General features: G+C 39.3%; 1 protein-coding gene across 5 annotated transcripts in view; it reads right to left on the bottom strand.

Moving 5' to 3' along the window:
• The window catches only part of UNC13B (unc-13 homolog B), a 180,494-nt gene extending 169,287 nt beyond the window's left edge, over nt 1-11,207 (bottom strand). For 3 of the 5 annotated variants that reach the window (XM_033122892.1, XM_033122894.1, XM_033122893.1), the window contains exon 1: nt 10,873-11,166. In XM_033122892.1, coding sequence (XP_032978783.1) covers nt 10,873-10,894 — 22 coding nt within the window. In that variant the 5' untranslated portion in view covers nt 10,895-11,166. Of the gene's footprint in view, nt 1-10,872 lie in introns of all 5 variants that reach the window. The other 2 variants (XM_033122890.1, XM_033122891.1) reach the window with 1 other exon arrangement.
• Between the last annotated feature and the right edge of the window lie 3,980 nt (nt 11,208-15,187).

The following is a 15,187-nucleotide window of genomic DNA, read 5'->3' as shown; positions in this document are numbered from 1 at the left end:
TGTAGATAATTTCACCACCTCTAGTACTATCATCCTCAGTCAAGCCATTTTCCATCTCTCAGCTGGACTACTCCATTAGCGACTCTCCACCTCTCACCTGGATGCTTCAAATGGGCCCTCTGCTTCCAATGTTGTTAGCCATGGCTTCCCACCTTCCTCTATTCACCACAAACTTGCCATTTGTAAAACATAAATCCAAATATCACTCTTGGTTAGAACAATTCAATGACTTCCAATGCTGTTTAGAATAACATGCAAACTCTTTGGTATAAACTATAGGATCTTATATATTTTAGTCTTTGCCTACCTCTCTGTATACCATCCTTTCTTCCGCTAGCTCTTTTCTTTTTCTGCTTCCCCTCAAAATATTTGCTTCTAATTCACTCTGTGTGAAAAACTTACCTTGGATCTCTGACTGATCGCTCCTTCTCAGCATTCAGGTATCAGCTCAAATGTCACCTCCTCAGTGAGGCCTTCCTGGATAACCTTCTTTCAAATAGTTCTCCCACTCAGATCACTCTCAGTCACTTTACCCTACTTTCTTTTCTTCACTGTACTTATCATTATTTGAAATTTGATTACTCATTAATTTTATTTCTGTATCTTCCCCTAACAGAATTAAACTCTATTAAGAATAAGAGCTTAATAAATATTTTGAATGGATGTACAAATATTAAAGATGTGGAAGGTGCGGTTCAGTGAAGTTAAGTAAGTGGTGGAGCTGATATATTTACCAGCTCACTTCTGTCTAAAACCAAAGCTTTTAACATCTATCCTATATCACAGTAGTAAAAGCATAGTGAGAGGTAAAGCTAGAAAGAAAGGCTGGAGAATATGATCAGATAGATGATGAAGTTTAAGATGACAAAAGCAGAGAACCATGCGAAGGAGTGAGACGCTCTATGATGTGATCATGGGTGTGAATAGCTGAAATGAAGTAGATATAGACGTTTCTATTTATATCATTTACCCCCCTTCTCCTTGGCAAGCAGATTTCCTTTACCCTTTTGCAGAGGAAGGCTCTAGAACTTGGCTTATAACTAACAGATAGCAATCATATAAGTGAGCCAGCCTTTTCACTGAATCATCTTTATCCCACTTTGAATCACATAAAAGCAATTATCTTCCCACTGTCCAACTGCCAGTCCCTCCTTAGCTGCCAGGCAGAGCTTCTGCACTCACTGCCCTTTAGTCTCTTTCTTCTCAGCATCACTCACAATAAAAACTGTAGAAATTAATAAACAGTTGCAAGAGAAAATTAATAGTCCAATACAATCCATAGGACTATCTGTTCTCCACAGTCCCAAATAAGTACTTAATGCACAGAAATAGAAGAAACAGAAGCATCAATAAGGAAAAAAATATGTATATTTTTTTTCTTTTTGGAAATCTATATTTCCTAATGACTAAGAACTGTTTTTCTCTATTTATATGATTCTTTAGGAGAAAATAGTTTGTATACGTACACTCTAGCATTATAGGAAATATAAGACTCAAGTACATGTTAACTATGCTATAAGGATTCAATCAACAAAATCCAGACTGGGAAACAAATGACCTAGTTTCTTCAACAAATAAATTATAAAGAATAAAATGCAAAGAATATGAGAGATGGAGATGAAACCCACAGATTGAAAGAGACATGAAAGGCCTATCAACCAATAGCAATGTATGGACCTTACTGTGGTCCTGATTCAAACAAACTGTAAAAAAAAAACACAAAAAAACTAACATTTATGAACCAACTGGAAATCCAAACACTGAATATTTAATGGACTTAAAGAATTCTCTAAAATGTGATACTGGTTTTGTGGTTATTTCTTTAATCCTTATCTTTTGAAGATACATACTGAAATATTTACAAAGAAAGTGATACGATGTATGGATCTGCTTTACAATAATACATAAAGAAGGGAGACTGGATAATGTTATTAAATAGCTGATAATATTGAAGCTGGATGACAAGAACCCATAGTTTCATTATACAGTTCTATCTACTTTGACATTTTAAATTCTCCATAATAAAAAAGTTTTAAAAACAAAATATAAACAGTAGTATTGAGGGATGAGATTTTCAATGATTTTTTGGTTTTGTCCTTGGTTTTACCTCAATGTGTTCCTATATTTTCAAGTCATCTTCTTTAGGCCTCTATTACTGCCTGTAAGCTCTGTGAAGGCAGAGACCATATCCGCCTTCTTCACCTCTATATTCTCAATGTGCCTAATGGTGTCTAACATATATAAAGCTGATAAATACTGCTGAATGAATAATTTCTTTAGAAAAACTGTATTCCTTTTTTAAACGTATATAAATGCCACTAAATTCATGGAGGGGCTACTACCTTTGCTCGGCATCATAAACATGAGCTCAGTATTTCTTTCAATGAAATAACGGCCACGAATTTTAGGCTTAAATGTTGAGAAATAATTTTGAATATAATGGATCTCTTCAGGTCATTTGAAAAAAAAAAAAAGGACATTATCAAGCCTGCAGGATTACCATTAAAAAATATGTATTAATGCCTGTGAAGTGGTTTGATAACCTAGCCAAAAGATGAGAACTAAGGGCCATTCTTCCTTTTTAAAACAATAGTAGAAATACAGTACTAGGAGAATAAATTGACAGATTTTTGAAAAACTGTTTTATACTATCCACTAAAGTCAAACAGATACATAACCAATGACCCAGAAAGCATAATCCCAGATATATACAAGTATACACCCATCAGAAATACATACGGGGTAGGACCAAAAGATACAAAAGTACAAGAGCAGGTGGAGTATATATAATAAATGATAGTCCAACATGGAAAAAAACAAATGTCCACCAAAGGTATTTACATGAACTGTGGTATATTCATACAAGATACAATCAATGAAGTACACTATGGCTATATGCATCAAGTGGGAGCATCTAACAACATAATGTCAAGCAAAAGAATCCAGCTCAAAAGAAATACTGTATAATTCTATTTATGAAAAGTTCAAGCAATAGTCCTCCCTATTCTGTGGTTTCGCTTACTTGTGATCAACCACAGTCCAAAAATATTAAATGGAAAATTCCAGAAATAAACAATTTATAAGTTTTAAATTGCCTGCCATTCTGATTGGAGTGATGAAATCTCCCACACTGTCCCACTCCATTCTGCTTGGGGTGTAAATCATCCCTTGTCCAGCGTATCCATCGCTATATACGCTACGGCCCATTAGTAGCCACCTAAGTTATCAGACTGGTTATCAGAGAGAGGCCACATTCATGTAAATTTTATTGCAGTATACTGTTATAACTGCTGTATTTTATTATTAGTTATTGTTGTTAACCTCTACTGTGCCTAATTTATAAATTAAACTTTATCATAGATACACACGTATAGGGGAAAATACATAGCACAGCAGGTCCTCGAATAACATCAGTCCATTCAACATCATTTCGTTATAACATTGAGAACAAAACAACTCCCAGCCAGGGCCTCTGTCTGCATGGGTTTTCTCCGGGTACTCCAATTTCCTCCCACACCTCAAAGCTGTGCAGGTGAGGTGACCTGGCATGTATGAACTGTCCCAGGCTGAGCCAGTGTGGATGCACCCTGTGATGGAAGGGCGCCCTGTCCCGGGTGGGCTCCTGCCTTGGACCCTGAGCTGTAGGGACAGGCTCCAGTCACCCACAACCCTGAACTGGAATAAGTGGGTTAGAAAAGAATTCTTACATGTTATTGATTTTTGTTGTATGTATAGCTCACATATATTTCAATGTTTACTATTAGATGAATTTAGGGTCTTTATTTAGAATTGTGGTGATTCTGTGACCAGAAATACTACGATAGGAACCTAACTATTGTTTACATCAATTAGCATGTGGTAAAATTGGTTTCATTATATGTTGTTTTGCTTAAAGTCATAGTTTCCAAGAACCTATCAATAACATTAAGTGAGAACTTACAGTATATATGGGGTTTGGTATTATCCATGATTTCAAGCATCCACTGAGGGTCTTGGAACCCATCCCCTGAGGATAAGGGGTAGGGGGGGTTGGAATGGATGTCAATTATACCTTAATTTTTAAAAAATTCAAACACAGGTGAAAGGTCATGCTCAGTTTTGCTGTGAACCTAAAACTGCTCTAAAAAAGATAAAGTTTGTAGTCACACAACAGCCTAGCCGTTTGTCCCCTCACACCTTTCCTTAAGGAAAGAAGAGTCTGTGGGACTGTACTTCACTGGGACTGAATTTGTTACGTCTTGTGTCTCTCTGTTTGGTCTCCAAAAGAGGGTCTGTAGCCAATGACGAGTAAGATTTCCCACGGTGGGGCGGAGCAGGCGGGGTGAGGGGGAGAACAACTCAAGCCAGGCAGGACCCCCGCAGAGACCCCCATGAGCTGCCTTGGAAGATCTGGGAAGGAGCCTTGCCTCCCCTTCCCCCATGCTTGAGAAAAGCTGCTGCTAACTCTGGCTGTTCCCTCTCACCTAATTGTGAGAGAGGTCTTTGGAGCGATAAGATCCAGCTCTCTCTGCTCAGCTCTATAGAATTGTTTCAACGTGAGAGACTTTGCCCCCCAGGGAGGTACATACCGCACCTTAGTCATCATGGGACTCTCTGCTTCGGCTGTTTTGGGACAAATAATTTCGGTTTGAGGTAATTTTCTGACATAGTGACAGACCGTGTCTAAAACAATGCCACATCCTTGTATGCTGATCAATAAAAGCCGTCAGTCGGTCTGATTCGGGGCTCCAGTCTTTCAAGGCTGCGAGACCCTTGGCCCTCTCATTTAACTGCATTAAGTCTGTTTCTTTCTTTCTTAAAAACTTAACCCAAAGCCGCTCCTTCTCGCACCCTCACTGCCCGTGTTGCGCTGGACCTGACAAAAGTTTATTAATTAAAAAAAACTAAACTATGGTTTTGGAGTCACATAACATTAACCGTTGGGGAAGTGGGAGTAATGACTAAGAGGAAAGGTAAAGAGGGTTCTGGGGTTGTTAGCAGTGTTCTATTCTTGACTGAGGTAGTAGTCACATGTGTGTTCACTTTGTGATAATTCAGTGAGCCATACACTTAAGATTTGTGTACTTTTCCATATATATAGTCAATAAAAAATATATACAAATAGCAAATCTTCTCTGACTTTTAATACACAGTCCACTAGAAGGGATATATAAAACACTCCCCAAACTTAAGGAATCTTGCTTTAAAAATTAGAAAAAAGAAATACAGTATTTCCCCACTCCAGCAGGAACTTATTCTGTTTATCCCAAGTCAGATCTAATAGTCCTAAGGGATTCTGGGTTTATATAGGAAAGGAGATGTTTTATATGAAACCTGTCTAGATTCCTTGGGTTCTTATCTTCTATATAGATATGTATTATAAACAGTCACAGAGAAGGTAAGGTACTCAACAAATATTTGCTAATGATACATAGCCCAAACTTTAAACAAACTCACATAGCAAAGTCTGAAGTACACAGCACAGGTAAAATAGGATAAAAACTCAGCCTATTAGCCTAAAGAGAACAACTTCTCGAAACCCCACTTTTAGAAACTAAGCAATTACAGAATCTATTGCTTATAAGGAAGAGAACAATTTATGACAACAGCTATCTATGGCAAAGGAAATTGGTCCTTTGTTGAAACCCTTTGGGAAACCCTTCACTGCTGCCTGGCTCAGACAAGATACAATTAACTTCCTGATGCCATAGCTAAGCAAAAGGAACCCAGCAGCAACTCCACTTGTAAAGGCAGGGAACAGAATGTGATGTAAACCCAGCAGCAAGGAGTAAGCTGAGGCAGGTGACAATAATGTTGGGGAGTGTCATGCCGGGCGTCAAGCGGGATCTCAGCTCCTGCTCCCCACACAAGAACGCAGGACATGGTGAGGACAAAAAGGAACACCCACGGAGCCATAGGTAGGGGAGTCACTATATTCTCACTGGTGGCTGGGTTGGAGACAGAGGAAGCAGGAGCCACACTATCCATAACCTGCTGTCCACTTCTTTCTGCCAACAAACCTCGCTGGCTGCGATCCCCCGTGCTAACTGCAATCCGCTCTTCCTAGCTCAGTCACCATCTTCTTGCCAGCCCCCTATTTGCTGCTAGCATAGCCACTGCAGTTATATTAGAGGCCAATGGCTCACTGGTTATAGCTGACGGCCAACCAGCCACAGCTGATGACCATCCAATCACAGTTGATGGCCATTTACTACCTGAACCAGCACCTTTCCATGTGAGGCCGAGAGCCTGGAAACTGCTCTGTCCCCACAGGGGAAAATGAGAAGTACTTGACCAATCTGTTCTTATGCCTGAAAACTCTGAAATCATTACTATTCCTACTTTCCATAGTGACAGTAAACCAAAATAGCTGACCCTTGAACAACGCGGGGGTCATAGGTGCCTAACACCTCCCTGTGGTTAACTTTCAACTCCCCCAAAATTGAACTAATAGCCTACCACTGATTGGAAGCCTTACTGATAACATAAATAGTTAACACCTATTTTGTATGTTATATGTATTATATACTGTAGTCTTACAATAAAGTATGCTACAGAAAAGAAAATGTTATTAAGAAAATCATAATGTTCATCTGAGAGCTTTTTCAAATTGTCACAAGTCTCTAAAGAATTTTCCAATCTGTTTATTGAAAAAAATCTGCACATAGATGGACCTGTGCAGTTCAAACCAGTGTTATTCAAGGGTCAAATGTTTACCTTTGGATCTTCCTGGGCTAGAATTGACACACGATCAATGTGTCCATGAGAGTTCACCTTCTAAGAGTTTCCCAATATTATCCTTTCAGTTAATTAGATGGCTGGTAAGTGATAATAAATTATGATAAGCTTTTCTAAGGCAAATCACAACATAAATCAACGTGGTATAGTTCTCATCATTAGTGACTTTGTTTTGTTCTGTTTTAAAAACACAAGTGATAAACGTTCAATATGGAAAATAATTTTTAAATAATACAAAGACGATGAAAAAGACAAGTACAGGTCAAATCACAGGTCAAACTTACAAGAGCTGAGGTCTTTGGTCTTTTTCAAACTGTCACAAGTCTCTAAAGAACATAAAATGTTACCTACTGGTAAAAAACCTGCCTCTAATAGAGGATGCTGATCTGAGACGCTGAGGCATCTGGTTTGTTAATGGGTCCAGGTGAGTATAATTATTATGCCAAGAAAACAGCAATAAACAAATCACACAGCTTTCTAGGTGGAAAGCTGATTGGAAATCTCCAAATATAAAACATTCTGTAAAGATGTTCATTGTAGCACTGTTTATAATAGAAAATGAAAGTTTTGAATGTCCATCAATATGAAATTGGTTAAATTATGTACACTCATATGATGGAACACTCCACAGCCATTAAAAAGAATGATTTAGACTCAGATAGGCTGATCGGAAAATATATGAGGGTTTTTTTTAAAGTTGAGTACTACTGTATACATCCAACTATAGAATCTATTCACACAGATGTAATGAAAATTTCTAGGAGATACAAGAAAGAGTCAACAGTAGTTACCTCTGAGGAATGGGAATGGGGACAGAACGTTTTCCTCTCATTTCACATCCTAAACTGTTTGAATTTCTTATCCTACATATATGTTACCTTTATTATAAAAACAAAACAATGAAAGGAACAAAAAAGTTAACAATGGTGTTGAGAGGGTGGTGGGACTATGATGATTTTTATTTTCCTTCTTACATTTTTCTGCATTTTCTCAATTGTCTATGATTAACAATATATTCACTTTTTAAATCCTCAAAACTATATTTTGTTTTTATTTTTTAACAAGTCAACTGTGATCACATCTGGTTCAAATTAGAGAAAGGAAATCCACGGCTCAATTATAAACACTGGTAATTACAAAGAAATACAGAAAGACTCTATTTTTAAAATGCTTATGTGTTTGCAGAAACTAATCATGAACACCAAAATTAAAGAAAATCCTTGATTTAGTTTACTAGCATTGCTCATGTGGCACTGGCTCCTATGGAAGCAAAAAGATATCAGTATGCTGAGGAAAGCTGTGCCAAATATTTGCAGAAAGATTGAGCGAGTTCTATAAAAGGGTGGTTTCTTAAAATTCAAGTCTAACCTCACACTCAACGTCAACATCCCTCTTAGAACACTCTTACCACTCAATCTCTGCTTAAAGCGTCCTATTCAAAAAATCCTTAAGTAGTCCATTCCATTTGTTAAGAACAACCCTAATTGTTTAAGTTCTTCCTTACAGTACGCTAATATGTCATTTCCTATGACTTTGAATCATCGGTCGACTTGTCCCAGTTCTGTCCTCTGGAGCAACAGTTTTATAAACAATTTTCATCTATTATGATCCTCTCCCTTTTAAATCTTCTCAAAACTAAACCTCTCATTTCCTTAAATGGCTTCTACACTCTTCATTATTCTAATCATTCTTCTCTGAAGAAATTCTAGTTTCTCAATGTGCTTTTTAGAATCAAATACCCAAACTAAACACAAAATTCCAGATTTCATCTGACCAATAAGTACTATTATCACCTTTGTCTGGGTCACCGTGAGCTAACAGTACAAGGCTAGTTGCCACGTAGTATACAACTCATTGCCAAATTAATGGCACTGTTCAGACCATAAATAATTTATGTTTTAAGAGTTTAAAGAGTATAAAAAAGATCACTGTAGACTGAAGAACTTTTAAACAAAAAATGTAGACTACAACCTGGGAAAGGAAGAATACATTTTTGATAAGCAGAAAATATAGAAAGAAAACTATTTCAGCGGGTACAAATGGCAAACAGTGCAGAGGCAGGAATGAATCAAGTTCGTGCCAGAGCAAAGTATCTGTATAAAGATAGGCAAGAATATAGGGCCCAAAGGGGCCTAGACTAGAATCAGACTACTTATATTGAGAGTCCTTTAACCTGAAGGCAATAAGTCATGATTAAAGTGTTAGATCAAGAAACTGACTTTTTGATTGAGAAGTTCGGGATTAAATCAATACCAGTTTGCCTATTTCTACATCAAGTTAACTGTTTGAATTTTGACTACAAGGAAAAAGTTTCTCCTTCAATTCCACCCCAAGACAAACAGAAATTGAGTTGTTCTACAATATCATTCATTACTTCTTTCAGAATGTGAACAGTCCTAACTGCCAAAATATAATGCAAGGAATGTCATTTTAGATTTATTTTTATCTATTTCTGTAAGTTTCCCCACAATGAATAATTTACCATTTAATATGAATACTTCTGCATAAGGCAGCTCCTTGTTTCAGTAATTAATAATCTTCAGGATTTCTATTCAAGACTCCAATCCCCCAGGTTCAAAAGAGGAGAAATTTGACTTATGAACATTAAAAGCCAAACAGCAGAATATCTAGACAATGAAAGCTGTCCAATATTAGAACAAATGAAAACAGCAGCAGCTCCTTCTCTGAAGTGATTTAAATTCAATTAAATAGGAATTTCCGGTTTAATAGTGCTCCTGTCTAAAGTCTTTCATGAGGACTAGCTCTGTAATACAGTGTGGCGGTAGAGGTTTAAACTGTCCAAGAGACATTGCAAAACCCAATCTCTCTTGAATCCTGCTACTCAACAGCAGGGATCTAAAGGAATAGATTCCCAGCTGCTGAGAGAAATGTCTTACTAAAAGCAAAGCAAAATTCTCATTAACGAAAAATCAACCATGAAAGAAGAAAAATTCTGTGTGTCTCATAATCCCCGGAAATAGCTAAATCCATTGTGGGTTAATACAGATTTAACAAAACAGTGGAAGAGAACAGAGAAAAGCAGTTCGGTTGGCCAGCAGCTGGGGAAAACGCTTATCAGAGAGATCACAAACAACAGTGCTTCTAATCCACACAGCCAAAAGAAACATGAACTCCCACTATCCAGTAAAGGATGCCAGGAAAAGACTCATGGATAAATTCTCTCTCGCACTCACAATCAAGCCACCTTATCCCATCTTGTTCAACACAAATTATGACAGGCTGTAACTTGAATTTCCAAAGATCAAATTCAATGGCTACTCCAAGCCATGCTTTTTCTGATCAGATAATCTCTAAAATCAGTCCTTGCCTTCATTCAAAACCAGCATTGAGTTTCTATGTCAGGCACACAAAAACCAGTAAGAAACAGTCTATACCCTCTTGTAGCTTAATCCATGCACCTTGCCTCATCTTAAACCCCAAAGCTCTTGCCTTAAAATATCTTCTTAGATGGATCAAGTGTCCTCAGTGAAAAAGCAAAAAGGCTCTTCACTTTTAGTTACTGTGATAGAAGCTAAGTAAATCAATCAGTAATCAATCATATTCCGTACTCTGTACATTCCGCTCAAAAAGGAGAGAAGCCAACACACCAGTGCAAATCGAATATGAGACTAATCTTAGCCTAGACTAAAAGGAAGGAGCAGGGGACAAGACAAGCAATAGAGGAGTGTAAGCTAAGAAATACACTGGAAGAATGGATGTGACAGCTGAACCACTATGCGTTCAAAGAGTGATAAAAAGAACCTACTAAGCCCACTTCAGTTTTACGATGCAGGGAGGAGGGAGAATGGAGACTGCCCACTATTGACAGACATCAACTATCCGCGGTTTCCTCGCTCGTCCACTCTCACTAGAGGAAAGGGCCAGTCACTGTTTGTTACACAGGACCTAGGCCTGCCAGCCAAGAACACTGTCACATGGCCACCGGAATGGAGAGGTAACAGTCCCTCATAGGAGCTTGAGGAAAAACAAGAAAGAGTAGAAAGAACTCCTTAAATGTTTATAAAGAAGTTAACATAATTGTCCCCCGAGGCACGGACGGGAAGAGAAGTTTGGAAAAAGTGGTAACCGGCCGCCCACTTGAAGCGTGCAGGGACCCCTCAGCGACCACCGGCCACCCGCAGTCCGCGCACTCACCACGCACGCAGAGCAGCGACATGGCCGAGGCGCCGGCAAGCCTCCGCCGCGCCGCCGCACCCGGCCGCTCCCTCTTTCCTTTCAGCAGGTGCCTCGGTTGCTCCCGCTATCGGCCCCACGAGTCTGGCCGCTCCTCATGGTCCACGTCGCAGGCAGTGTTCTGCCGCTCCCTAGGACCCGCTCCAATTCTCACCGTCTGAGGGGATTCCCGATAGTTATTAGTACGGGCCGGCAGGCGGGGGACTGGGCGCGGCACCGCGGCGCCATCGCTGGGAAGCAGGAGCAATCAGGACTCCCTCCCTCCACTCCACACGGGATCCGCGCGAGTGCCTGGACATCGCCTACCCGTGGCCCCGCCTCCCAGCCAATCAACTCACGCCCAGTCCACCGACCCCGCCCCTCCACGAGCAAGTAGGAGTCTGGGTCCCCCTCGGCTTTCCTTACGTGCAAGAATGAAGGCAGCTCCGCCCACTAATAAGGCTTAAAGCTGAGAGGGGCGGGGCTTCCTCCTCACCTGGAATTGAAGCCCTCTGATCCTCCCACAGGGGCGGGCTTCCACCCAAGAACAGGTTCTTTTCATTGAAGACTTTCCATTGGACTTCCTTAAAGGGTCTATCCCTTATATCTTGACGGCGAACTTACTTGTAATAGCACCAATTTCACAAAATCGTACCACAAAGCAAGTAAGTTTTAATTAGCAATGATGGCAAAAAAAAGCCTACTTTTAAAAAATATACAGTAATCAGTCGGTAAATATTTATGATTGAAGGATGGAGGGAAGATAAACTTTTTTTTTAAAGGTTAACTTATTTGGTTGGTTGCCTATTTATTTATTTATTTATTTACTGGGGAATATTGGGGAACAGTGTTTTTCCAGGATGTCAAGTCATTGTTTTTCAATCTACTTGGGGGGGGGGGGGCGCGCAGCTCAGCTCCAAGTCAAGTCGTTGTTCCCAATCCAGCTGTGGTGGGCGCAGCTCAGCTGCAAGCTCAAGCCGTTGTTTTCAGTCTAGTTGTGGAAGGTGCAGCTCACTGGACCATGTGGGACTCCAATCTGACACCTTCTCTGGCTCATGTGGGAATCGAACCAGCAACCCTATTGTTAAGGGCTTGTGCTCTAACCAACTGAGCCATCCAGTGGCCCCAAAAGTGTTTTCTATAAAAGGTACTGGATCAAATGGATAACAATGGGGTGGGGGGGAATGAATCTTGACTCCTACCTCACACCATACCCAAAATTTATTCCACATGACTTATAACAGGTAAAATAATAAAGTTTTTAGACAATAACATGAGAGAATATATTCATTACTTTGGTCAGGCAAAAACTTCTTAAATAGGGCATAAAATGCATTAACCATAAACTGTGAAACTGAATAAAGGAAACCTCATTTAAAATGGAGTCCAGAGGCCAAGAGGTAGAGCTCTCACGCACTACCATTCAATGTCAACTACATACCCCAAGAGGAAAAGAATGCACCTACCATTCCCAACAAGAAGTGTCTCTACTATCCCAGCAGGAGGACGATTTCTCCTTGCCTAGCAACAAACCAAGCCAATGGGAACTTGCAATTCAGCCAATGAGAAGCTATTACCACTCTCTTTCCTCCATTGGACTTTCTTTCAAAGCACCCTCTCCCAACTTCCTCCTTTTCCTCTATAAAGTACCATTCCTCTGCTTTGTTTGCTGGACTCGCCTATAGTTTCTGCTATAGTACGCTTGACCTGCATTACAATTCTCTGCTAATCCTGAATAAACCAATTTTTGCTGGTAAAAATAACTGGCTGTTTTATTTTTAAGGTCAACATTACAAAAAGATAAATTGGACTATATGAAAGTTAACAATTTGTTTATTGAAAGACTGTTAAGAGAATAAAAGTGCAAGCTACAGAGTAGGTAAAGATATTTACACTAGATTTCTCTAACAAAAGAATCATATCCAGAATATACGAAGAGCTCCTACAAATAGCAAAATGACAACCATATGGAAAGATGGGCCAGGACCTGATCAGGCAAGTCACAAAAGATAGCCAACAGACATATGAAAAGGTACCTGGACTTTGCTAGCTATCAGGAAAATGCAAACTAAAGCCACAAGGAGATATACTACACATATGCTAGAATAGCTGAAATTAAAAAGACTGACATCAAGAGTTGGCAAGGAAGTGGAGAAACTAGATTTCTCATATATTGTGGGAACGTGAACTGTTACAATCTCTTTGGAAAAAATACTGGCAATACCTACTAAACTGAACATATACGTGTCCTATGACTCAGCAATTCTACTGCTAGGTATCTACCCAACAGAAGTACGTGTATGAGGCAGCCGGTTGGCGCGCAGTGCTCATAACACCAAGGTTGCCAGTTCAATTCCCACATGGGCCAGTGAGCTACGCCCTCCACAACTAGATTGAAAACAACAACTTGACATGGAGCTGATGGGTCCTGGAAAAACACTCTGTTCCTCAATATTCTGCAATTTAAAAAAATTAAAAAAAAAAAGAAGTACATATATCAGTCAATAAATTTATTTTTTAAATGCAAAAGAAGGATAAACATCAATTCAGGATAGTGGTTACTTCTGAGGAGAGAAGATGAAGAACAAGGGAGAGAAAGGAGTGAGATTAAGTAAGAAGGGGTATGTAAAAGTTTCAACTTTATCGGAATTATTAATTTCCTTAAAAGAGAACTTGAAGCAAATGTGGTAAAATATTAAGATTTGATAAAGCTGTACGAGACTAATGTGGGTGTTTGTTATAGTATTGTTTATAAATTTCTATATGCCTAAAATATTTCATAAAGAAATTTTTTTTTAATCTTTAGAAGAATAAAGACTCAGGGAATGTTTAGGAGATATTGATTTTTTAAAAATAGATTGTAATGCAAATATACAGTATGCCAATATTGTGTATGTAAACATACCACATATACACACACATAAATTGATATGATGTAATGAGACTGGCACTTTATCTCTGTGGTACGCCTTTTCAAAACCCATCACCACAGTCTAATCATGAGAAAAACATCAGACAAATCCCAAGTGAAGGACATTCTACAAAATACCTGACCAGTGATCCAGAAAACTGTCAAGGTCATCAAAAACAAGGAAGTCGGAAAAATTATCACAGCCAAGAGGAACTTAAGGAGACATGACAACTAAACATAATGTGTTATCCTGGATGGGATCCTGGAACAAAAAAAGGATGCAAAGTAAAAACTGAGGAACTATGAGTAAAGTATGGGCTTTAGTTAATGTATCGATATTGGTTCATTAATTGTAACAAATGAACCATACTAATGTAAGATGTTAATAGTACAGGAAATTAGGTGTGGGGTATATGGAAACTCTGTACTATGCTCACAAAATTTCTGTAAATCTAAGATTTCTAAAATTAAAAGTTTATTTCTTAAAAAGTCAAGTAATTTACCCAAATTCATAGCTAGTAAATACCCAAACCAAAGTTCAAGACTGTCAATGACTTCAAACCTCTGTGCTTTTTCCACTACCCAAAACCGTTCTAACTTTACTTTTTCTAGGACTGTATCAATATTTGTATGGCTATCTAAAACAAATTCCTTAAGGGCAGAGAAAAAAACAATTTTTCCCCCGGCACACCATTAGTGTTCACCATTAGTAACTTAAGTTATTTAGTGACAGAACGAAAGTCACAGAGACAGACCTAAAGAATCTGAGACTTTCAGAGAACTTGATCAGGTCAGATCTACCATACAGCCACCTCCATACCGCCGGCTCCTCTGAGAGGCCCCATCGTCCCTGTCTGGGCTTAGGACTCATTCAGATCTGCAAAGGTCCTGTGCTGCCATCTACCGATAGCTAATAAGCATCGACCTACCCTGCTGTATTTCGGGAACCAGTGAGGAAGAAGTTGAACAGAAGACTCAAGCGCTAATTAAATTACAGAACTTGTGTAACTGTTACATAGTTCACTCTGCACTGTACAAAGCAAAGGCCCTACTTTTCTCCGGCGATTTCAGGCCCTTCTATCTCAGTATTAACACTTAGGCTCCTAAAATTCAGACTTCCTCGCTGACCCACCTCCATAGGTACAAATCTGACTCTATTGCCCATCTTCCAGATCTCAAACTCTCCGGCACAGCATAGGCTGCAGAAATCCGTCAACCGCACAAACTTGAGACCCCACCGCCCAGATTCCCCCAAGTTCACACACTCCTGAGACTCCTTGCACCCTACCTTGCAAACACTATTGGGCAAATGAGCACGCTAACCCAGACCTCCCTACAAAGAGGTTCAAGTTTCGCAGGCAGCTCACACCAGCACGAAAGCCTGGG

This window comes from Rhinolophus ferrumequinum, chromosome 12, assembly GCF_004115265.2.
Source record: "Rhinolophus ferrumequinum isolate MPI-CBG mRhiFer1 chromosome 12, mRhiFer1_v1.p, whole genome shotgun sequence".
In the NCBI taxonomy this organism is placed as follows: Eukaryota; Metazoa; Chordata; class Mammalia; order Chiroptera; family Rhinolophidae; genus Rhinolophus; species Rhinolophus ferrumequinum.
Note: the sequence above shows the minus strand (reverse complement) of the source record. Positions and strands in the feature narration are given on the sequence as shown.